General features: G+C 41.0%; 1 protein-coding gene across 3 annotated transcripts in view; it reads left to right on the top strand.

Annotated features, from left to right (window-relative positions):
* The window catches only part of PTPN14 (protein tyrosine phosphatase non-receptor type 14), a 219531-nt gene that overhangs the window by 173567 nt on the left and 22345 nt on the right, over positions 1–23619 (top strand). For all 3 annotated transcript variants that reach the window (XR_006104577.1, XM_042474253.1, XM_042474265.1), the window contains exons 13-17: positions 470–1950; positions 3859–4002; positions 5825–6043; positions 14477–14605; positions 21757–21988. Coding sequence is in view for 2 of the 3 variants with exons in the window: in XM_042474253.1 (XP_042330187.1) it covers positions 470–1950; positions 3859–4002; positions 5825–6043; positions 14477–14605; positions 21757–21988 (2205 nt within the window). In the remaining variant the exon portion in view is untranslated. The remainder of the gene's footprint in view (positions 1–469; positions 1951–3858; positions 4003–5824; positions 6044–14476; positions 14606–21756; positions 21989–23619) is intronic.

The raw sequence follows: 23619 nt of genomic DNA, 5'->3' as shown, positions 1-23619 counted from the left end.
CCACACTGCCTTGGACAAGACCAAAGATAGCACTTGTTTGGCCTCTGTATTACATGCAGCCATTCAAGGTCCTCAGTGAACCTTCTAGCCTTTGTCCCTAAACTCCTACTTGGCAGGAAAAAAATCCTCCCAATGGAAAATTGCACCCAATTTTTTGATTTAATTCTGTCTCTCTGTGTGTGTATCCTTTGTCCACAAGGATTTTCTTAGCTAATGGTGGAGCAAACATAACTACTTTAATTTATTACTGTATATTCATATTTCTGGTTGTGGCCAGCTCCATAATTGCATTGGACCCCTTCCTGTTTCATAGAAGTGGAGAGACCCTGTTTTTGCAGATAGGGCTTCTTAATCTGAAATAGAGGTACAATCCTTAGAATGTTTCTGCATCCTTCTTCTTTCTTATTCATTCTATTTGTCTGTTTGTTCATTGTATTTCCCATTGGATTCTTGCTTCTCCTGTTCATAGACAGCATTTTTCATGGAAATGAAGAAATGTTTTACTGTCGATCTCAGACTAGCTTGGACAGATGTGCAATGGACTTCAGCTACTTGAATGGCAATGTCCCAAATGGCAGTGTGTGCAGTGCTCAGAGTATGAACTCTCTCAACCGCTCACAAAACTTTATTCAAGCTTCTCCAGTGTCTTCCAACCTCAGCATCCCTGGAAGTGACATTATGAGAGCGGACTACATCCCAAGCCATAGACATAGTGCAATCATTGTCCCTTCCTACAGACCAACCCCAGACTATGAAACTGTAATGAGGCAAATGAAGAGAGGGGTTATTCACATGGACAGCCAAAGCCAATCTTTAAGAAATCTCAATATTGGGAATACTCATGCTTACAACCAACCCAAAGACCTTGTATACAGCCAACCAGAGATCCGGGAGAGACCTCCTTATGCCATTACCTATGGGCCCCAGGGCACTTACAAAAAACACATTGCTCCATCTGAGAAAGTGAATCCCATCAGTGCAGCACAGGCAAAAACAGCTGCTACTGCCATTTCCCATACTGTGAGCACGCCAGAGCTAGCCAACATGCAGCTCCCCAACAATCAGAGATGTGGCACAGTGCACATTCTAAAGAACTGTCTTTTCAGGCCACCACCACCCTATCCACGTCCACGCCCTGCTACCAGCACACCTGACTTAGCAAGTCACCGCCACAAGTATGTCAGTGGTAGCAGCCCTGACCTGGTCACTCGTAAGGTCCAGCTCTCAGTGAAGACCTTTCAGGAGGATAGCTCTCCAGTTGTCCACCAGTCTCTCCAGGAAGTTAGCGAGCCTCTCATCGTGGCCAAGCATCATGCAGGTGTTAACAAGCGCCACAGTTTGGAGGTGATAAGTAACATGGTTCGTGGTATGGAAGCCATGGCTTTAAAGAGTCTGAATGCTCCCTTACCACGCAGGAATACCTTGCGTGAGCAGGTGCAGCCAGAGGAGGTGGTGCAACGGGGTCATGAGGTCCAGCAGCTTCCCCGCTACCATCACAAGAAGACCTTCTCAGATGCCACCATGCTGATTCACAGCAGTGAGAGCGAAGAGGAAGAAGAAGCTGCAGAATCTGTGTCTTCTATGGCAGCACTTCATGAAAACATGGAATATAGCACTCAGCTCCAAGCTGCTTTGGCAAGAATACCAAATAAACCTCCTCCCGAGTATCCTGGCCCAAGGAAGAGTGTGAGCAACGGAGCTCTGCGGAATGAACCAATCAACATTTCACTGGCTGTGTCTCGAGGCAGGCCTGTGAGGCCAGGGCCTGCAAAAGCCCTTAGCATATCTCGAACTGATCAAACCTCTATCAATGGTTCTTTGCTTGGGCCATCAATCTCTGAGCCAGATCTTACAAGTGTAAAGGAAAGAGTCAAGAAAGAGCCAGTGAAGGAGAGGCCTGTATCTGAAATGTTTTCTATTGAAGATAGTATCATAGAAAGGGAGATGAGGGTAAGTCATTTTTCAGCTATGATTATGGCATTTGGGTGCACCAACAGTACATTCAGATTTATTGGGGGATTGCTATTGTAAAGGAAAGCTCTTTTAAAACATAGTTTTAAAGTTTGGTAGATGCCTCTTTTTGAACAGGTGGGCGTTCAGCGAAAAAGAGTTGGTTCAAGAATGGCCCTTTTCCTAAAAATATCAATAGTAATCATCTTGCCTAGAAACTTATTATAATTAATAATGCTGAGATTAACAAAGTTTCACTTTAGGGGCCTGATTGTAACTGACCACATCTTGTCTTGCTCTGCTATGCAGATTTTCAGAGCTTCTAGTTCAGTTCAGTCAACATGCCAATGAGCTGACTATTATTATTATTATTAAACTTTATTTATATAGCGCTATAGATTTACACAGCGCTGTACATACAATCAGTAAAATAGACAAAAAGAAACCTGCCTATGGCGTACATTCTACAAAATGAGAACAATATACATATAAAACAATACATAATAATAGATGATAGGAGTTAATAAAATAAGCAGGCAACAAATTAAAAACAACAAGTATAAAATATCAAGCGTCAAGTAACAATTGATGCCTGAGAACACAATGGTTTCAGTTTTCAAATGTACAATGGGCATGCCATAGCTTAAATTTGCTGGCAGAGGTTTTTTTTTTTGGGGGGGGGGACACTAGCCAAAGAAATTAACTTTCCCCTTCTCTGCCTATCCTGGTTTACTATCTACTGAAACATTTACTGTTTCATAATTTAACTCTCACTCTATGATGTAACTTTACCTCATTAAACAGCAATTATCATTACGGCAGTTTTTCAGTAGACTGTGGATTCAGACAATAACATCAAACTGTAGTTAGTATAAAATATGGTTTGTAAATTAACTTTGAACCATGCTTTTTATCCTGGCTTGTTGGTTCTACAAACCATGGCAGCTTTGGGAAAGTCACAAGAATAATTTTCTTCATGGGATTCATCATTACCCCAGATTGCCCAGATCTGAATTGTTGTCCTTTATTGTTAAATCTGTATGTTCAATTTATCTCATACAGAACTGATGTTCATATAGTTTAAATGCAGGAACAGCTGTTGCTGAGGAAAAGCAGGATAGGAGAGGATTTCATCAACCTTGCCCCCTGTGTACCCTCTTTTTAGTGTTGAGATAGAATCCAAATTCTACAGAAATGTTCATACTTTCAGAGTCGGTTCAGTGCAAGAAAACCAGTTTGTGAGCTGGAATTGTAGTTTTGTTTTTTGAACCCCTATTTAGAAATAAAGACGAGGCAGGAAAAACATCCTAAGGAACGTTACTCAGTTCAGGGCTGGGGGGAAAAACGTTTTATGTTTCATGATTCTGTCCCTTTGTGAAATACCAATCTAGCGTCAATAGGCTATTTCCACCTGCCCTTTTCTTCAGAGGTGAGATGGGTGGAGAAGTATACACTTAATGGAGTTCATTGTCCTAAATTTAATATAATAACAGTATTCAAATATTCAAAATGTACTACCAGTCTGGGCTTAGGTATTGTCTTTGTGCTTGGCTTAGCTCGCCTGTTTTTGCACACTCTGGCTAACATCTACACAGACTAAGAGGATGTGTTTATACGTGTATGTGAGAAGGAGCAGCAGGCCTATCTTTGATGGCAAGTCTTCTGCATTGTGGTGACTGTTCCTTTGAAATTAAAATTCTGAACTCATGTAAGAACCCCATCCCCACTACTCAGGGAAAGAATACGAAACCTAGAAGATGCATTTGGATTTGCTCTCCTAATGGCGATCATCTCCACTTCTAAGTTGGCATTGTAGATTTTATGGGGAGATTAAAAAGACATTCCAACATTCTGCTGGCATGATTTCTAATCACCCTGAGATGAAAGCGTGTCTTTTTTTGCCAAAAGTATCTAGAGAAACAGAAGATGGCAGGCCTGGAGGCCCAGAAGAGGCCCTTGATGTTGGCAGCTCTCAATGGTCTCTCAGTTGCTCGTGTTCCAGTGCCTGAGGATAGCCAGGATGAAGGCGCCAAGGTGCCAATGGATGAGCGGGTAAGAATAGGCCTTTCAAAACAAAGCATACCATTTGGGTGTTTAGTCAGTGACAGCCATTGCTGATGTATTAAAAGACCAGGTAAAAATATAATACAGCACTAATAACACCTGACTGCCAAATCCTAATTTCTATGCATAAGATCACCAGTGGGACATGGAGATAAATGTGTAATCCTACTCAGTGCACAGGCCTTTGAGAGAATTCTTTGTCTACAAAGATGAGAACATTTAAAAAAAAAAAATGAGTAGTTTATATCCCTCACTTCCATCACGTTTTTTTAAGACAGCATGCATAGCTTTCTACCCCACACCCAGTTCCACCCTATCAACAGTCCTGTGAGGTGGATTAAGCAACCTCATTGGATAATGTGGACATCAGGCCCTCAAATTTTTGACCTCATTGTCTCAGTTCTCAGTGAAAGATGAACAAACATGATTACTTCACATGTGGAGGTGTTCCTGCAAAACAGTTTTGTTTTTGCTTTTTTAAAAATTTACTGCAGTCTAGTTTTTAGCATGGTCATGAGTCTGGGGTTTTGTTGAACAATGTGTTTCTTAATGTGGGAGTCAGCATTACCCTATGGTCTTATTAGACTTCTCATCAGATTTCAGTCCAGTGACACCCTATTACATGGTTGGCTCTTTTGAGATTTATTGTGGAGTTAAGCGGTTTCATGGTAGAATATCTGCAAAAAGTGGTTTTGAAGACATAATTACTAATTCCAGCCCATTGTCTCTGTAAATTGGCCTTTAACATACCTTCAGAATCCAGTTCATCTTTACTTCATGTCATCATGTATATCAAACCGCCTGGAAAAATTATTCTATGCAACAATTTGATAATTTTGAATTAAATTTTATTTACTTGTTTTCACATTTTTAAAATCTGTTAATTTCCCCATCAGTTTGCAACTTTAAAAGAATCTTCATGAACAATTGCATGCATTTTGTGTGCATTTCTCCTAATATATGCATTATTCTGTGTGATTTTACTGAATATAGCAGGCCCTTTGTATACATAGGGGATCCCTGTGTATGGAAAAAACTGTGGGATCTCAAATCCCATTGATTTTAATGGTGGAGTGCTCCTGTAAATGGTGCTTTGCATGTGGTGTGCTCCATTTTGTCCTCTGAGCTCGCCTTCCGTGTGAGCTCAAATCCGTGTATGGCCATCCCGCGTATGGGGCAGGCAGACAGTACATGCATTTTTCCAAGCAGTTTCTCCTTATTTAATGCTCTTTTTTGTACATTTTACTCACAAATGTGTGCACACATACTTTTTTGTGCATAGGTTCTGCTAATACACACACGCGCACGCGCGCACACACACACACACACACACTATCTTTAACAATTGGTACGATCCCTTTTTTTAACCATGAGAACTAAGAACCTGCATTAATGAGAATTTGGAACCAACCTTCTCAAGCTGACATAACAAGTGCTAAGATACACTTTATTTATTTATTTATTTTTTAAAAAAGATGAATGAAAATTTATGGTAAACAAGCTGGATGTGTTATAAATCAGTCAGACTTTGAAGCTAATGGAAATAGTTTATCTGATGTTAGATGGGATGATGCCCAATACTGGAGGAAATACCTAGTCTGGGAATTATTCTGCATTATATAACTTTTTTAGAAGACCAAGTGGTAACAATAGAGTAGAGATGGCTAATTTTCTCCTCAATTGCACTTAATAAATACTTTTATTCCAATATTAAGGGATAATGGTTTATAAAGCAATCTTGGCAGAACTTCCTTCGAAAATAACATCTTCTCTTCTCCTCCCCTTCCTTTTTTGAAATTCTACATTAAAGTGTAAACTTCTGAGACGGAAACTGGAAGAGGGGATGGTATTCACTGAATACGAACAGATTCTAAAGAAGAAGGCAGATGGGATATTTACCACAGCATTGCTCCCTGAGAACATAGAGCGTAACCGTGTCAGAGAAGTAATTCCATATGAGGAAAACCGAGTGGAGCTAGTGCCAACCAAAGAAAACAATACAGGCTACATCAATGCCTCACACATAAAGGTAACAAATGGGAAGAAACGAGCACTACTGATGAAAGAAACTCTGATTTTTTGGGTATGCATGGGTGGGATGTGACCTTGAGTGACCAGAATTTAAATCTAATCCATAGACCATTCACAAATCACTCTCTACATATCTCCAATATGTAGTGCCTTGCTATTGTTCCTGGTGTGTTAATGGTTAGTCACACTTAGTTGAACCTTCCTTTTTTTTAATCATAAAGGTTTGAATTCTGATTTAGTCTGCATCTGTAAGTGGACCCATTGAAATCAATGAGATAAATTAGCCATAAAATTCTTATAGCTCACTGATTTCAGTCTAAGATTGGCAAAGTCTGGATATAGCCTCAAAGTGCTTTTCATTACAACACAAAGCTGTGACATACTTAAGTTATACACATTTATCTGATACAAAGTCCCATTGAACCTAGTGAGGTTGACTTCCTAGCAGGATTACAGTGTTGGGCTGCAATCTTAAAATATCTTTCCATATTTAGAGATTAAATCCAATTAGATACTGTATATTGAAACATATTTCTGAGTAACCATTGATGTGTTTGAATGATTATATCTATGTTTTACAGCTAGAGAAAAATAATAATTTCTTGATAATAATAATAATAATACTGTTTATTTATAGCCCACTTTTCCAAAAAAATGATCAAAGCGGGGTACAGCATAAATATAAGCAATATACAATATAAAAACATACAATATAAAAACATTATAAAACATCCCAATAATAAAACACAGTAAAATTCACAAGAATAAAACCAAAGAAACAAACTAGCTGGTTAAGCAACTGTATAACGGGGGAGAATAACAGATGTCAAGGCAGATGGGGGAATGCTTGTTGGAAGAGATAGGTCTTAAGTTTCTTCCTGAACAAGTCAAAGGAGGTGACAGAGCGGAGCTCGTCGGGAAGGGAGTTCCAGGTCTGCGGGGCGGAGGCAGAAAATGCCCTTTGGGAAGACGAGGTATATCTCGTCTTGGGAACCCTTAAGAATTGATTCACGACTGAATTGAGAGTTCGGGGCGGATTATATGGGGAAAGGCGGTCCTCCAAGTACAAATGATGCCATTTCTTGACATGAGTCCATGGTAGGGAAATGGAAGAGTGGAGTGTGAAATGGAAATGGTGCAAGTGCAGGGAGGCCTGCTCCAAGGAGGCTTCTTAGTGCTTGACAATAGGCCTCACATGTACATAGGGTTGTAGTAGAACATACTAGACAGTGCTTTAACAGAACTGTTTTTTTCCCTTATTCTTCTGGCTCTTATTTCCCTTCTTCACTGGTGGTTGGGACAGAAATCTGTTCCATTTTTAGTTTGTAGGTGAGCTTGGATTTGAGGTCTGATCTTTCTCAGACTTTGCCCCAGCATCATTCACCATCCTGAATGTGCAAAAAGCAGAACACACATGTGAAACAGACTTGGTTTCATATATTAATACCCCACACCTTTTCTCTTCGAAGCCTCCTCACAACAAAACTTGTGAAAGTAGCTCCCAGTTAAACAATTGGGCAACTTCCCCTTCTTTGGAAGGATTTAAACAGAGACTGGATGACAGTCTCTCCAAAATACTTTGAAGGTGTTCCTGCATGGCAGGGTTTGGACTGGATAGTCCTTGTGTTTCCTTCCAACCCTATGATTCTGTTTAGAGATGGGAAGAACAAACATGAGATTAAGTGCAGGATGAAACCCCCCAGATGCTCTCCCTCTGAACATACTTGTGTGGTAGCTTAGGCTTTGAGAAAGAGGCTGACCACGAGTTTCCTCTGAGCTTTATGGCTGAGGGAGTATTTGAACATTCTCACCGTCTAATTAAAAATAATAATAATTGTAAGCCTCTCTGAGAACCTTTAGGGCTGAAGAGTGGGGCATAAATACCGTAAATAAATAAAATAAATAAACTACACTACTAGCTCAGAAAATAAGCATTGGTGCCTTTTCTGTTAACTACTGTAAATGCTGGAAAAGTTAGTTTTTTTATACTTCAGTGCAGTAGCCATGGTTGAAGAGTCCTGAAAGTTGTAGTTCAAGTGAGTAATTTTGCCAGCCTCTGAACTGCTCTCATTATTGATGATAATGTAGGAATGGACAATTTTGGAGGGGCAAAAACAAAAACCAGTTTATCATCAGTGGAATACACAGAAGAAACAAGAGACACATCTCTAAATGCTCAAAAGATGCTTGTTTGTTGTTTATTCCTTATCAGCTTGTATGTATTCTTAAAGCCTTCTTCAGAGGACAATATAAATGATAAAAGGGCCACATGAAAATACATGTTATCACTTTACATAAAATCAGTATTGCATTTGTACATTACTTATAGCCTGCACATACCTGTTGTTAAAAATCATAGAATCATAGAGTTGGAAGAGACCGCACGGGCCATCCGGTCCAACCCCCTGCCATGCAGGAAATCCAAATCAAAGCATCCCCAACAGATGGCCATCCAGCCTCTGCTTAAAGACCTCCAAGGAAGGAGACTCCACTACACTCCGAGGGAGTGTGTTCCACTGTCGAACAGCCCTTACTGTCAGGAAGTTCTTCCTGTAGCTTGCATCCATTGTTCCGGGTCCTGTTCCCTGGAGCAGCAGAAAACAAGCTTGCTCCCTCCTCAATATGACATCCTTTCAAATATTTAAACAGGGCTATCATATCACCTCTTAACCTTCTCCAGGCTAAACATCCCCAGCTCCCTGAGTCGTTCCTCATAGGGCAAGGTTTCCAGACCTTTCACCATTTTAGTCGCCCTCCTCTAGACACGTTCCAGTTTCTCAATGTCCTTTTTGAATTGTGGTGCCCAGAACTGGACACAATATTCCAGGTGGGGCCTGACCAGAGCAGAATACAATGGCACAATTACTTCTCTTGATCTAGACACTATACTTTTATTGATGCAGCCTAAAATTGCATTGGCCTTTTTAGCTGCCGCATCGCACTGTTGAAAATGTACTAATGATTTTGTGTTACATTATGTATTTATGTGCTGTCCTATGAGGATTGTACATTATGTTATGTTATGTATTTATGTGCTGTCCTAAGGGGTTTGTATATAGACTCCTTAAAAAAAAGAGCTTAAATGTGTACATAGACTGAAACATGACATATCCATGTTTCTTCTGTGGTTTCAACTACAGAAGGGAGCACTTTTACGCTCTTCCAAACATCAACAGGCCATTTCTCAAAGCCAGTTTTTTAAAGGGTTATTTCAGCCATAACATAGTCCAACAAGCTATGTGCCCCCTGGAGGCTTCTCATTGACCACTTTTACATATGGGGGAGGGGCTCTTGGGAGGACACATTAGGTTCAGCGTCTCAGTTTTTCACAGATTTTGAATCTTGGTTGACATTTTTTCTTTCAGATACTGTCCCCTCCCTGATTTTAGGTGACTTTAACATCCACCTTGACGATCCCCAGAATTCCTCAACCTCTCGCTTCAGCTCTCTCTTAGCTTCCTTCGGTCTCCAACCCCATTCCAACTCTCCAACCCATTCCCTTGGTCACTGTCTCGACTTAGTTCTCCCCTCCAAGTGTGTCATGTCTGACTACTTGGCTTCTGACTTCCCACTATCTGATCATCACCTACTTTCCTTTACTCTTACCTACATTCCTCCTCCCCGTCATACCGTCCTCCGCCAGTTCCGTGATCTTCATTCTCTTAACCTTAACCATCTCACTCAATCCTTGGATTCATCCTTCGCTTCTCTCAATCTTGGGGACTCTGCTGACTCAGCTATGTCTTTACTGAATTCTACTCTCTCCTCAACTCTTGACAGCTTTGCCCCAGTGTCTACGCGCGTGTCCTCCTCTTCCTCTATGACTAGGCCTCAGCCCTGGATCACTCCCACTGTTAGATTTCTCCGGTCCTGCTCCCGAGCAGCCGAACGTCTCTGGAGAAAGACCAGGGAGTGGGCCGACTTTATCCATTTTAAGTTCGTTCTTTTATCCTTTTCACGCGCCCTGTCGATTGCAAAACAAGACTACTTCAAATCATTGATCTGCGCCAACGAGAGGCGCCCGCAGCGCTTGTTCTCCTGTTTCAACACACTGTTAAAACCCTCTCCTCCCTCCGTCTCTCCATTATTTTCTCCCTCCGACTTCGCCAATTACTTCATTACAAAGATCACTACCATTCGTTCTGAGTTAACCCCTCATGATTTGGCCCCCTCCATTAATCTCCTCTCCCCTCCTACTAATAAACTCTCTGTGTTTCCCCCTGTTTCTTTGGAAGAACTCTCTTCGCTGCTGAACTTATCCAAACCTACCACCTGTTCTCTTGACCCACTTCCTTCTCGTCTTCTAATCTCTATAGCCCCCTCTTTGTTACCCTCCCTCCTCTATATCTTTAATCTCTGTCTCTCTTCGGGTTCCTTCCCCTCAGTCTTCAAACATGCCTTAGTTTCCCCTATCCTGAAAAAACCCTCTCTTGACCCCTCTTCCTTGGCTAGCTATCGCCCAATCTCTCTTCTTCCTTTTCTCTCTAAGGTGTTGGAACGAGTCGTCTATTCACGCTGTCTTGAGTTTCTTGAAACCAACTCCATTCTGGACCCCTTCCAGTCTGGTTTTCGCCCACGGCACTCCACAGAGACGGCCCTTACTAAGATCTCAAATGATCTTTTGCGGGCCAAGGCGAATGGCCTCTATTCTATCCTTGTCCTACTCGATCTGTCTGCGGCCTTCGACACCGTGGACCACTGTCTCCTAATAGATGTACTCGCTGACCTTGGTTTCTCGGGCCTTGTTCTCGATTGGTTCACATCTTACTTGTCAGATCGATCTTTTTCAGTGGTCTCGGGTGGTCAGACCTCGTCTTCTGTCCCCTTATCTGTTGGAGTTCCTCAGGGCTCTGTTTTGGGTCCCCTTCTGTTCTCTCTTTACACACTCTCCCTTGGCAAACTTATCAGTTCTTTTGGTTTCTCTTACCATCTTTACGCCGATGATACCCAACTGTACATTTCCACCCCTAACCTTTCACCAGAGCTAGAGCAGCAAGTGTCATCCTGTTTAACAGCTGTCTCCCACTGGATGTACCATCGGCGTCTGAAGCTCAATATGTCCAAGACCGAGCTTCTTGTTTTCCCTCCTAAGCCCACCCTTCACTACTCCTTTTCTATTTCTGTCAATAACATTTCTATCCAGCCGGTCCAGGAAGCCCGTAGTCTCGGTTTCATCTTTGACTCCTCTTTGTCATTTATCCCACAGATTCAGACTACAGCCAAAGTCTGTAGATTTTTTCTCTATAATATCGCCAAAATCCGTCCATATCTCTCAGCTTCTACCGCAAAAACACTGGTCCATGCCTTAGTGGTCTCACGACTAGACTACTGTAACCTTCTCCTGGCAGGGCTTCCTCTCTCTCACCTCCACCCATTAATTTCTGTTCAGCATTCAGCTGCACGTATTATTTCACTCGCTCGCCGTTATGATCATGTCTCCCCTCTGTTGTCTTCCCTTCACTGGCTCCCTCTTCCTTTCCGCATTAGGTACAAACTTTTGTTACTGACCTTCAAAGCTCTGCATGGGCTGGCCCCTCTTTATTTAACTGATCTTCTCTCTTCCTACATCCCTACTCGCACTCTCCGCTCTGGTAGCCAAAATCTCCTCTCTCAGCCCAGAATCTTCTCTGCCCCATCCCGGATCCGTCCCTTCTCTCTAGCTGCCCCTCATTCCTGGAACCTTCTTCCTCTGCATGCACGGCTCATCACTTCCCTAACCAGCTTTAAGACAGAGCTGAAAACCATATTGTTTAGGGAAGCGTTCTCAGGGAATTTGTGATTGTTATCTGGCTGTCTGACAATAGTTGATGTGATGTGATTTGTTTGATATTTGATGTTTTTAATCTGTTTTTTCCTTTCTAGATGGTAATTTTATCTATTCCTCTTTTAATTGTTATTATCTTAGAATGTACGCCTTGGGCAGGCTTTTATCTACTCCTAATTTTACCAACTTTGTACAGCGCTGTGTATAATTACAGCGCTATAGAAATAAAGTTTAATAATAATAATAATAATAGGGGCTTTGGCAGCTGAATGCTGTCTATGGGCCACATTCAGGCAACGTCTATATAACCTTATCACCTTTCTTCTGTATGATTTTTGACATCTTTTCCTGATGAAGAAGCCAATGAATCTTGTATGGTGTGCTTTATGCCTTGGAGTTAGCCCAATAAAAGTATCACTGTTTTGTGGGATTTGTTGTATTTTGCTGTATGGCCAGCATGGCTACCCGGAATATGTTTCGTATGTACGGTTGAATTTGGGGTTTTTTGTTGTTTGTGTAAAGCATTTGTATATCATCTCTTAACCCACTGGACCCTGAGGTGTTGTAAAAAGGTAAAAGTAGTCCCTTGACATGAATGTCTAGTTGTAACCGACTGTAGGGGGCTGTGCTCATCTCCGTTATTAAGCCAAAGTGCAATGTTGTCTGAGGACTACTTTGGTGGTCATGTGGCCAATATGATTGCACCAAATGCTGCTACCTTTCCACCGAAGTAATACCTATTTATCTACCTGCATTTGCATGCTAAGGTATTGTACAATAACTAAAATAATTCAAAACATTAAATACACGAATAAAAACTTTTAAGGGAAAGGTTAGAGAGAACCTGTTTCACATTGCGGTTCTAACAATTCACTGTATTAGCTGAATAATTTCTGCTCAAACTTGCGCGTGCTTGATTTTATGATAATTTTTCAACGCTTGTCAAAATCATTTTAAATTATAACTACATCTTGCTGCAAGACATCTCTACCAAGATCCAAGAACAGTTTGATCATAATTTACAATGCTGAACCCATGTTGAGTCAAAACACCTTTATAGACCAGAATCCTTTCAGTTCTCTGCCAAAAGACCTGGTGGGTAAAAGATACTGGGTGTTTTTGGCACTATCACCCTCTGCTTGGATGACTGATTACTGAATCTAACATTATTCATCTATTTGTGGGAGGACAAATCACTTTTGAAAGCACAATTTCACCCCATTGGGTGGCAGGGGCCAAAAAGAATTCTCCCAAGCTGGTTTTAAGAGCTCATATTTCATCTTTGCATGTCAGCATTGTGGACACGCACATTGTTCTGAAGCACATGTAGGGATGTGTGCTGGTGTTTTGTAGTGTACAACTCTATATGCTGCCAGCACATTTCTTCCCTCACTCCAAGTGGTTTCTACTGTAGCCAAGCAGATGTTCTTTTGCTCAGAAGGCGAAATTGCTTCTGCAAATTTTACCTCAGTCACACAGCGAGTGTTTTTTGCCCAGTTATCAATTTTTAATATCCTGCAGTAAGGACAGTAGAACGCTTCCACGTTCCAAGTAGTGCACTCCCTCTAGACCATTTATGGAGTTTTCTTCATGTCTCTTGCCAAGGAGGCTGAACAGTTGGCTCACAAAGCAGCAGGCCAAACAAAACACCCATAACATTCCAGTAAGATTATGTGTATGACTACTACACTACTACCATGCTTGTAGTCTTTGGGTGGGTTGTCTGCATATTTTGCTTACTTAACATTACTCCAGGCCGTCAGGGTGGTGATGATTTTGCCTTTACATACCCACAGTGTTCAGCACTTGCACTCTTTTACCCTGTTCAACACACAACTTTCTCTTCTTTATTTTTAACCGACTAGGTTTTCAGTCTAAAAGCGATTGAAATTGACAGGATTATTGTATTTTAACAGATTTCAATAGTAGCTAAACTATCTCATCTCATATAATTCATAAAATGAAGAGTCCTTACCACATGCATGATAGTTATATATACCTTGAGGACAATTGCAGAATTGTTATATTTGTAACAGGAGCAGACCTGTTTCTTTGAATATAGATTGCCACAAAAACCTGTAAAATAGGTATATAAGATGGAGGGGAGTTCAGTGATAAAGTAGAGCTGGTCATTTTCTACCTTCTCTTTTTCCTTTTCACCATTACCATCAGAAATTAAGCTGACCTTTGGGATTGCAACCTGTTTGGACAGTTTATGGGTGGTGAATCTATTCCAGGATTTAGTTGAACTTGAAAGGATATGTAAGGCTTTGAATCCTATCTCCAGAATTGGTTCAGTGTTGTGGATATTTTCTTTAAACTTCTAAAACCTAGAGCAGATTTACTGCCCCACTGACCTGGAAGCCACTACTGCATATATTTCTAACTCAATGATATTTCTACCTAACTCAGAGTTTAAAACAATAAGTACGCACATGTTAAGACATATGTAGACGCATTGCTCAAATTCTGCCAAAACATCATAAATGAAAGGTCACTATCTTGTGAATATCACTAACAAGGATGAATGGATTTTACTAACACATAAAAGCAAAATGTTACGACCACATAAAGGGATAGTATAGCATATTGAGATGGTGGTGTTTCATTTGTGGTGTACGCTTGAAGTAACCTATTTTCTCCTTTTCTTTTATTTCTTTTCCTCAGGTTGTAGTAGGTGGGGATGAATGGCATTACATTGCTACACAAGGACCTTTGCCACAAACGTGCCATGACTTTTGGCAAATGGTGTGGGAAGAAGGGGTGAATGTAATAGCCATGGTGACAGCTGAGGAGGTATGTTAAATTACATAACATCCCTGTGATTTCATGTCTGCAAGCAGTTGCTGCCATTTTGATAATGTCAATTGGGTATCATGCAAACCTAAAGTTCTCAGATATTGCTGGACTTAGAATCATAGAGCTGTAGGGGATCCCATAGGGCATCAAGTACAACCCACTGCTCAATGCAAGAACTCCCACTACTGCACCCTTTATCAGATAGCTGTCCAGGCTTTTTATAAAGATGTCCAGAGAAAGAGATTCCACCATCTCATTAGGTAATTGGCACATTGCTGAACCACACTTACCGTATATACTCAACTATAAGTCGAAAAATTTATGCCCCAAAATGAACTCCAAAATCCTGGGTAGACTTATGGAAGGGTCAATGAGTTAATGCTAATAAATTTTGTGAAAGAAGAAGTGCCCACCTTTCTCTGTAGCCTTGTAATGGCTCCCTGTTTGAAGCACCAGTGCGAGCCTCCGTTTGTTTTGGAGACTAGGCTGCAGGCAAGCTCCCAGCTCCTCCATCCCCATTGGCCAGGCAGGGAGGAGGAGGAGGTGCTTTCCATTTAGCCATGCCGGGAGGACTACAGAGAGAGCTGTGGAGGAGGAAGGCAGAGACTGAGGCAGTGCCTGGTAGGAGTCGGACTCTCTCTGGAGAAAGAAGAAAGGAAGGGTTTCCCCAGGGTTTGGCAAGGTTTCTTCAGGGAGCGGTTGCCATTGTATCCTCTGAGGGTGAGAGAGAGGGACTTTCCCCAGGGCTTTGCAAAGAGAGGGGTTGCCATTGTATCCTCTGAGGTTGAGAGAGAATGACTTTCCCCAGGGCTTTGCAGAGAGAGAGGTTGCCATTGCATCCTCTGAGGTTGAGAGAGAATGACTTTCCCCAGGGTGCCTTGGAGATGCTTTTGGTAAGGGGAAGTGTGTGTGTGTGTGTGTGTGTGTGTGCGTGCGCGCGCACGCACGTGCACACTGAAGTTTGCTTCCCCTTTTCCATGCTGAGACTGATGCTTGGGAGAGGTCCAGAGAGTGAGATATAGGGAGGGAAGTGGTGCTTTGTTCCCCCCCCTTTAGATATTTTGTAACATCCTCCAGTGTTTGCCCCTCAACTTATCCACGGGTCATATCAAAATCCATGATTTTGGATCCAAAAACTGCCCTCGATTTATACATGAGGTCGACTTATACATGAGTATATACGGTACTATCAAGAAATTCCTTCTAATGTTCCATCAAAATCTACCCTCATGTAACCTAAAACCATTACAGAGCCAAGAACAAACCTGCATCCTCCTTTCTGTAGCAACCTTTTAGATATTTAAAAAGTGCAATCATGCCACCCTTCAGTCTTTTCTTCACCAGACTGAACATGCCCAACTCCCTCAGCCTTTGCTGATATGTTTTATTCTCCATATCTCTTTTCCTTGTTGCCCTTCTCTGTACCCAATCCCATTTGTCTATCCTTCTTGAAATGAGGCTCCCAGAGCTCAGCACTATGCAAGATGAGGCCTGACTAATGCAGAATATATTGGGACCATTACTTCCCTTGAGTTGGAAACAATGGTTTGATTAATGCAGGCTAAAATACTAATTGTCTTCTTTGCTGATAGAGCATCACACTGTTGTATCATGTTCAACTTATAATCAATAATAATCCTAAAGTCTTTTTTACATAAACTACTGCTAAGCCAAAGTATACCCCATCCGTGCATTTGTTTTTTGTGGCCTAAATGTAGAATTTTGCATTTTTTCCAGAAACTGCAGCTGTCATGGCTATAATGTCCAAGGATTCTGGAAGTTGTAGTTCAGTTGAACAAGCTCTAAGGGCATTAGTGTGTGAACTATTGTGTGCTAAGCTATGATTTAGTAAGACCTGAAGGAACATAATCTTCTCCCAGTCACATTCCCTTACTTCTTCCTCCTATCTGGAAACTTTCACTTCAGCTTTTTGTTGATCACAGCTTACCATGTCATCTGAACCTAGGATTATGGGTTGAAGCTAGAAGATAAAGCTGGCTTGATTTAAATTAACCATAGTTAATAGTAACAATAGTTGGTTCAGACAGTATAACAAACCATATTTAACCAAAAGTGGAAGCTTCCAGCTATGCAGGAAGAACTATTGGGAAGTGTGCAGAGCAGAAGGAACACCAGCCCAGAAGGTGTTTTTTTAGCATGGCATCAAAATAGAACTAAAGTTTCTGTTACTTGTCTGAAAGTATTTTGGTTGAAGAAGGTAGATAGCTGCAGGGGCAGGAGAATTTCAGTTTCAGACAGATCTATTAATTTTTTTTCTAATCACTGCAAAGTTCAACAGTATAAAACTATATTTACCACATATTTTTATATTACTGTTCCTCTGAGGAGCTCATGACAGCATGCATAATAGTGTCCATGCTCCAGAATGTTTTATCCTCAGAATGTTAAGTTGTGCTGAGAGAGAATTATCAGTGAGCTTCATGATTCAGTGGAAATTTCAGCACAGGACTCCTCAGTCTTGTGATCACTAGCCACACTCACTGTGATAAGCACCACAAAAGTTCAGATAAATGTTTGTCTAGCCCGCCATTCTGTTTTTATATCCACTCATAAGACTTGAAGAGGCTCGCTATGTGTTGATAATACATATTTCCTTTTCCAGTCACTGATAGTTGGAGGCAGTGAAATTATGGTAGCAGGTTGGACTGGATGGTCCTTGTGGTCTCTTCCAACTCTGTGACTCTATGATTTGGTCATCAACTCTGTTGACCAGGAAGTAGCAGGGCAGAAAAAGAGACTGTTTTCTACCTGCAGTAACTAGGCTTCAGAAGTCTTTCAGCAGCCTCCTTAGAATGCAGTTCTTCGTAGAGCTTGGACACTTTTCTTCTTTTGCCTACGAATTTCAGAATTCCTACAACCAGCATGGTTTGCAGGGGATTTGGGGAGTTCTAGTCCAAAAGGTAACATTCTCAAGTTTTGATTCAAACACATGAACCTGCAGTTTGAGCCCATGTCTGCTGTCATTGCTTATTGTGCAAATACTTAGTTTTCACAGACATTTGGCTTGCCTGCATTTTTCCTCTCGCACCCATTTCTTCAAGCCTTGAAGCTTGCATTCCTTCAACCTCTGTAAACTTATTCTTACCCTTTTGATTAATTTTTCCTCTATCAGAGCATAACAGTGAGAGCAGCTGAGCAGACCTTGATTTATCTTGGGTACAGTTGGAAAGGCTTAAATATTTTTGTGTATGTTTTTTTAATGTGCAAAAACCAGCCTGTAATATCTCTTGTCATTGCTGTCCCCTTTTTTCTTTCTGTTTTATCTGGCAGGCAGGTATGGGGGAAGGTTGCTTTTTGTGTGTGTTTTTTTTTAAAAAGTCCTTTGAATTTTTGCCTGAGATGACTCAATTGTTACAACCTTGTTTGTAACATTTTAGCTTTCAGCTGGACAGAGACTTTGTGGATTGAAGTTTAGCCTCATTAGAAGATTGTGCCATGCCAAACAAAGCAAAAATAATTCCAGTGAATTCTAAGAAAACAAAGCTGCTCTTATTCGCAAAGAATGTCATTCTCCACTCATCCAAGGCCACTTCTGCATACTAGCATCCTTATCAGCTACAAAGAGATCAGAAACTATTATTCCCATTCATGTATTCAGCTTTTTTTTAGAGTCTGTATTCCTATGCCAAGCAAAGCAGTAATTCTTGTTGAAATCCCAGTACTATAGGTTGTGTTGTAAAACTGACACATACCAATACCCAGCCCTGTGCCTAGTTCAGAACAACACAGTCTTTACAGGGACATTGAAGCAGTTATTCTCTTTTTAGCAGTATGGCCTGATATTTCTTGTTTTAAACATTTTCCACTGTCAGCTGTCCAGCAAGAGTCCATTAAATGCACAGTTCTAGAATAATTTGACCACTGAGAATGTCAGTGGCAGACAGTGGGGCTGTCCTATGACCTCATTTGTGGTTATATGCTTTGATTTGGGTTAAGGCTTTTTTTCTAATACATAATTATAAATATACATAATTTTAAAGTAGGCAGTGACGACATTGAAATAGTTTAAGATTTTTCCATATCTCGGCTGAATCATTAATCAGAATGGAAACTGCATTCAAGAAATCAGAAGAGGTCTAGGACTTGGAAGTGCAGCTATGGCTGAAGTAGATAAGATCCTGAAGTGTTAAGAAATACCATTGTATATTAAAGTTAAGATTGCCCATGCCATCATATTTTTCATTTCTATGTGTGGTTGTGAAAACTGGACAGTGAAGAAAGGGATATGTAGAAAATCAATTCACTTGAAGTGTGGTATTGGAGAAGAGTCCAACTGTGGACTGCTAAAAAGACAAACAGATGGGTCCTAGAGCAAATCACACCTGTACCAAGAAGTCAAGATGACTAAACTGGGACTGTTGTACTATGGACACATCATGAGAAAACAGGACTCTCAAAAAAAGACCATTATGCTTGGTAAGGTAGAAGGCACTAGGAAAAGAGAAATATAGCATTCCAAATAGAGTCAATAAAGGAAGCCACAGCCCTGAATCTGCAAGACGAGAGCAGAGCTGTTGATGACATGGAGGTCTCTTATTCATAGGATTGCCATAAGTCAAAGTTGACTTGATGGCATTTAACAACAAATGAGCAACAGGGGTTCTTTGATGTCCTGAGGTGGTAGACATTTGCTCTTAGAAATGATAGTATAAATGCAGACACCATGAAAAAAATCCACATCCTTTGAGTATTACTGCATCCCAGCATGGTTTGAGGCAAAGGGAGATGTTCTCTGTTCAAGCCACTGAAGTGTTCTCTGAGCCATTGAGTAGTATCAGTCCTCTCTGTCCCCATAATCATCACATAGTTGTTTTTTTTTGGGAAACTACAGAAATGATCCCTGAGGGGTTGATGGAATAGTGTGATTGCTGTGAAACTGTTGTTTTCACCCAACTAAGTGCATCTGTGATAAATGCCACACAGTTCCTCATCACTGTGAATGCACACTAAAAGTAGTTTGACTGAAGCATTCAGCACCATTTCTCTCATGTTGTTCAGTAGCTCCATTGTCTGAACACACACAAGTTTAAACTTAAGATTAGTCAGATGAGTTCAGGAATGTTTTGAACTGTATGAAAGTGCATGGTGACAGTATAAGCAACTGACCTGTCATAGCTTTATTCTGTTTCAGTATTTGGCAGAACCTCCCTCTGTATCACTGTCTCTTGAAGCAGCTGCTGTTTTCTGTGATATTGTTTATATTTAGAGCTTGACCTATGGACAGACTAAGGACTGTTTTCTCCAGCCGCTGTTTGCCTTACCAAATTTTGTTTCCTGAATTTGGTCTAATTTCTCTTTTATATAATATCCTCTGTAATACAGTATATGTCTGTAATACATTTTTGAGACTAAGCCTAAAAATTAATTTGCTTATAGGCTCTTTCTAATAGCCTCCATTTCTATACTGGCCACAATACTCCCCCTTCCTTTATAGACAGCATGGAAATGAAGACCAGTATAGTCGGCCCTTCTTATACACGGATTTCTTATACATGGATTCAAGCATCCACGGTTTGAAAATGTTCAAAAAAGTATAAATTTCAAATATCAAACCTTGATTTTCGATTTTTTTATAAGGGACACCATTTTGCTATGTCATTATATTTAATGGGACTTGAGCATCCATGGATTTTGTTATCCACGGGGGATCTTGGAACCAAACCCCAGCATATAACAAGGGTCCACTGTACATTATAAATTTGCCTGCTACCAAGTCACCTGGTGGGGGAACTACAGAGCACCCTATTCTTCCTCTACAAGTCCACTTGCTTGACTGCCTAGAATTCTGGGCTGCCTGTGACTGCTAGGCAAGTTAGTAAAAGTAAGGTTGATGGCATGAGTAAATGTGCATGTGAACCACACAGTACTTGGTGTTGCCAATTTTTAACGTGTAATTTTGGGCGGTGGGGGAGATAGTCGGCCTAAATTCTATTGTTAATCCTGACCAACATGATTCTAGCCATTGTGTAAGGCAATCAATCAATCAATAAATAAATAATTTTTTTTAAAAAAAAGCCTGAAGCCCTGACCTAAAGTTACCTGAGAATACAGTGCTCATTATTCTTATATTTTAATTCCAAAGTTATTCCAAGGGTCTAAAAATGGTGTGCATCAACATTTCCCAGTGTACTGTTTTCCAGATGAATAGCAGCTTCCATATGGCCAATTATGAGGTTGAACTCTCAAATATCTGGAGAGCAGCAATTTGGGGTTTATATGGTGTATTCTTCCTACTCACAAGAACCCTTTGAGTTAGTTTAGGCTGAAATAGAATGATTGAAGGTCACTCTGAGTTTCAGAACTGAGCAGGAATTTGAATTTGGGTCTCCCCAGACTGAATCCAGCAGAGTATCCCATACACAACAGTGGTTCTCCTGTATCACCTCACCCTGTCATCTTTCAGCTGTTTGAACACATTGAATATAGTGAATGTCAAATATTTTCCCAACAGCTCTGTGCGGTCGATTAGGAGGCCATGTACTTCACACAGTTAAAGCACTGCATCCCACTTTTATTGCCATATGTGGAATCCTGTTGTTTAAAGTCTAGTGAGGCACCCCAGGTCTCTGGATGAAAATTTTTAATGATTCTCTCTAAACTGTAAATAAGCCAACATGGTGTAATGGTTTGAGTGTTGGACTAGGATTCTGGGAGACAAAGGTATAGTGCCTGATCAGACATGGGGACCTACTGGATGATCATGGACAAGTCATACTTTCCCTAATATTCAGAGGAAGGCAATAGCAAGCCCCCACTCAACAAATCTTGTAAAAAGAAAAGATTCACCCTATGATAGATTCCCCTCAGGATCAACATAAGTCAGAAATGGCTTGAAGGCACACAACTAAAAGCTGCACATCCCAGGATTCCATAGGATGTTTCCATGGCAGTGAAAGTGGAATGTAATGATAATTGTGTAGTGTGAATGGATCCTTGGCTAAGTGAAAGTAATGGCTACCCAAAATCATCCAATCAGCCTGATTGAAGAGCTGAGCCAGAGTGTCCTCAGTCCTGTTGTAAAAAACATACTCTTATTGAACTATCAGAATACCTGGTTCTTTCTTCTGTAGAACTGTGACAATAACTGTGCTAATTTTGCTTCTTTTTCTTTTTGTGTTGGGGGACAGGAAAGAGGAAGAAGCAAGAGCCATCGTTACTGGCCCAAACTTGGCTCCAAACACAGCTCAGCTACTTATGGGAAGTTTAAAGTTACCACCAAATTCCGCACTGATTCTGGTTGCTATGCCACTACGGGTCTGAAGGTGAAGCACCTTTTGTTAGGACAAGAAAAAACAGTGTGGCATTTGCAATATACTGACTGGCCAGATCATGGTTGTCCAGAAGAACAAGGCTTTCTGTGTAAGATTTTTTGCATGTTACTGGAAAAGTGGTTGAAAAGCATTGTGGTGGCGGTGGCGGTGGTTTTCCATTTCTCTGGAGGAATGAGTCATGAAGTGACAAATGTTTTCCATTGAGACAAATTCTATATATACTCATGTACAAGTCTAGAAATTTCAGTCAAAAAATCGACCTAAAAAACCTTGGTCAACTTATTCATGGGGCAATGTAAGTATTGTATCTTTTCTCTTCTCAAAAAAGAAACCATCCCCTTCTCTGAGCATTGTGGTGAAAGGCAAGAGCTTAGTCTGTCCCAGAAGAACCTACAAGAAACACTGATCCTTCCCTACTCTCTCTGCTGCAGCACCACTTCTAGCCTTTTTTAATACCTGGGTGTGAAAAACAAGAGCAGTGGCTCTTTGACACTCAAAGGAGCTCTGAGAGAGTACAGGGTGTGAGTGTTTCTTTTAGATTCTCCCAAGATGGAGAACCTTGCCTTTCACCATTCTACTCAGAGAAGGGGATGATTATTTTTTCGAGAGGAGATAATACTGTACCTTAATTCTTGCCTTTACATTCTTTTTTGTGCATGCATGTTTTCTTAGTCCCACCACATTTTATTGTCTCCCCAGCACATTGCTCAGCCAACATATACTGTAGTTCATTCCTCCATCAAGCCTTTAGAGCAGGGGTAGGCAACCTTTTTGAGCCGGGGGCCGGGTTGCTGTCCCTCAGACACCTGGGGGGCCGAAGCAAAAAAAATAAATAATTAAATAAATTTAAAAAATTAAATAAATAAATAAACCGGTACAAATGTAGGACAAAAATTTCTAACGGAGGACACTTTTTTTTTAAAAATGGAGGACACGCTAAGAAATTTGCTGATTTTTTAAAAAATGTTAATATAAATGCATGTTTCAGAGCATTCTATAGACAATTGCCCCCCTTGCCCGCCGTTTGCCCCTCCTTGCCCATCTCCTCCTGATAGGCCAAAGGCCCCACGCCCTCACACGAGAGGCCAAAGGCTCCGGCGGCAATCGGCAGCAGGAACGGGCTGGGGCCGGTCCCAAGGCCTTGCCGGGCCGCATCCGGCCCACGGGCTGCAGGTTGCCTACCCCTGCTTTAGAGTGACCATAAACACTTATGCCTGCTGGAATTTTATTAGTTCTTTGGCATCATTTTCCTTTACATCCTTTGTTACATGCCCCTAAGTTTTACCTTCAGTTTATCCGTGGGTCATATCAAAATAATAATATAATTTATTTATAGCCCATCTTTTCACAATGAATCAAGGCGGGTTACAATAGCAAAAAAGAATAAAAACAATACACACCAATATCAATTACAGTTTAAAAATAATTCCTTTCCCATCCCCCCATCCCAATCATAATAACAAAACAATATAAAGTGTTTTACAATAAAATTATAACATAAGGAACAACTAAAAATAGGGGTAGGAGACAGCTAAGGCAAAATTTATGTTTAAAAACAGGGAGGTGGGGAGGCTAATTTGGAAAGGCCTGCTGGAAGAGATCCATCTTAACAGCCTTCTTGGAGGCTTTTGGAGTGGTAATGTGCCAGATCTCCTCTGGAAGGTAGTTCCATAGCCTTGGAACGGCAGTTGAGAAAGCCTTCTGGGTTGCAGTGGTGAA

The sequence above is a fragment of the Sceloporus undulatus genome, chromosome 1 (assembly GCF_019175285.1).
Source record: "Sceloporus undulatus isolate JIND9_A2432 ecotype Alabama chromosome 1, SceUnd_v1.1, whole genome shotgun sequence".
In the NCBI taxonomy this organism is placed as follows: Eukaryota; Metazoa; Chordata; class Lepidosauria; order Squamata; family Phrynosomatidae; genus Sceloporus; species Sceloporus undulatus.
Note: the sequence above shows the minus strand (reverse complement) of the source record. Positions and strands in the feature narration are given on the sequence as shown.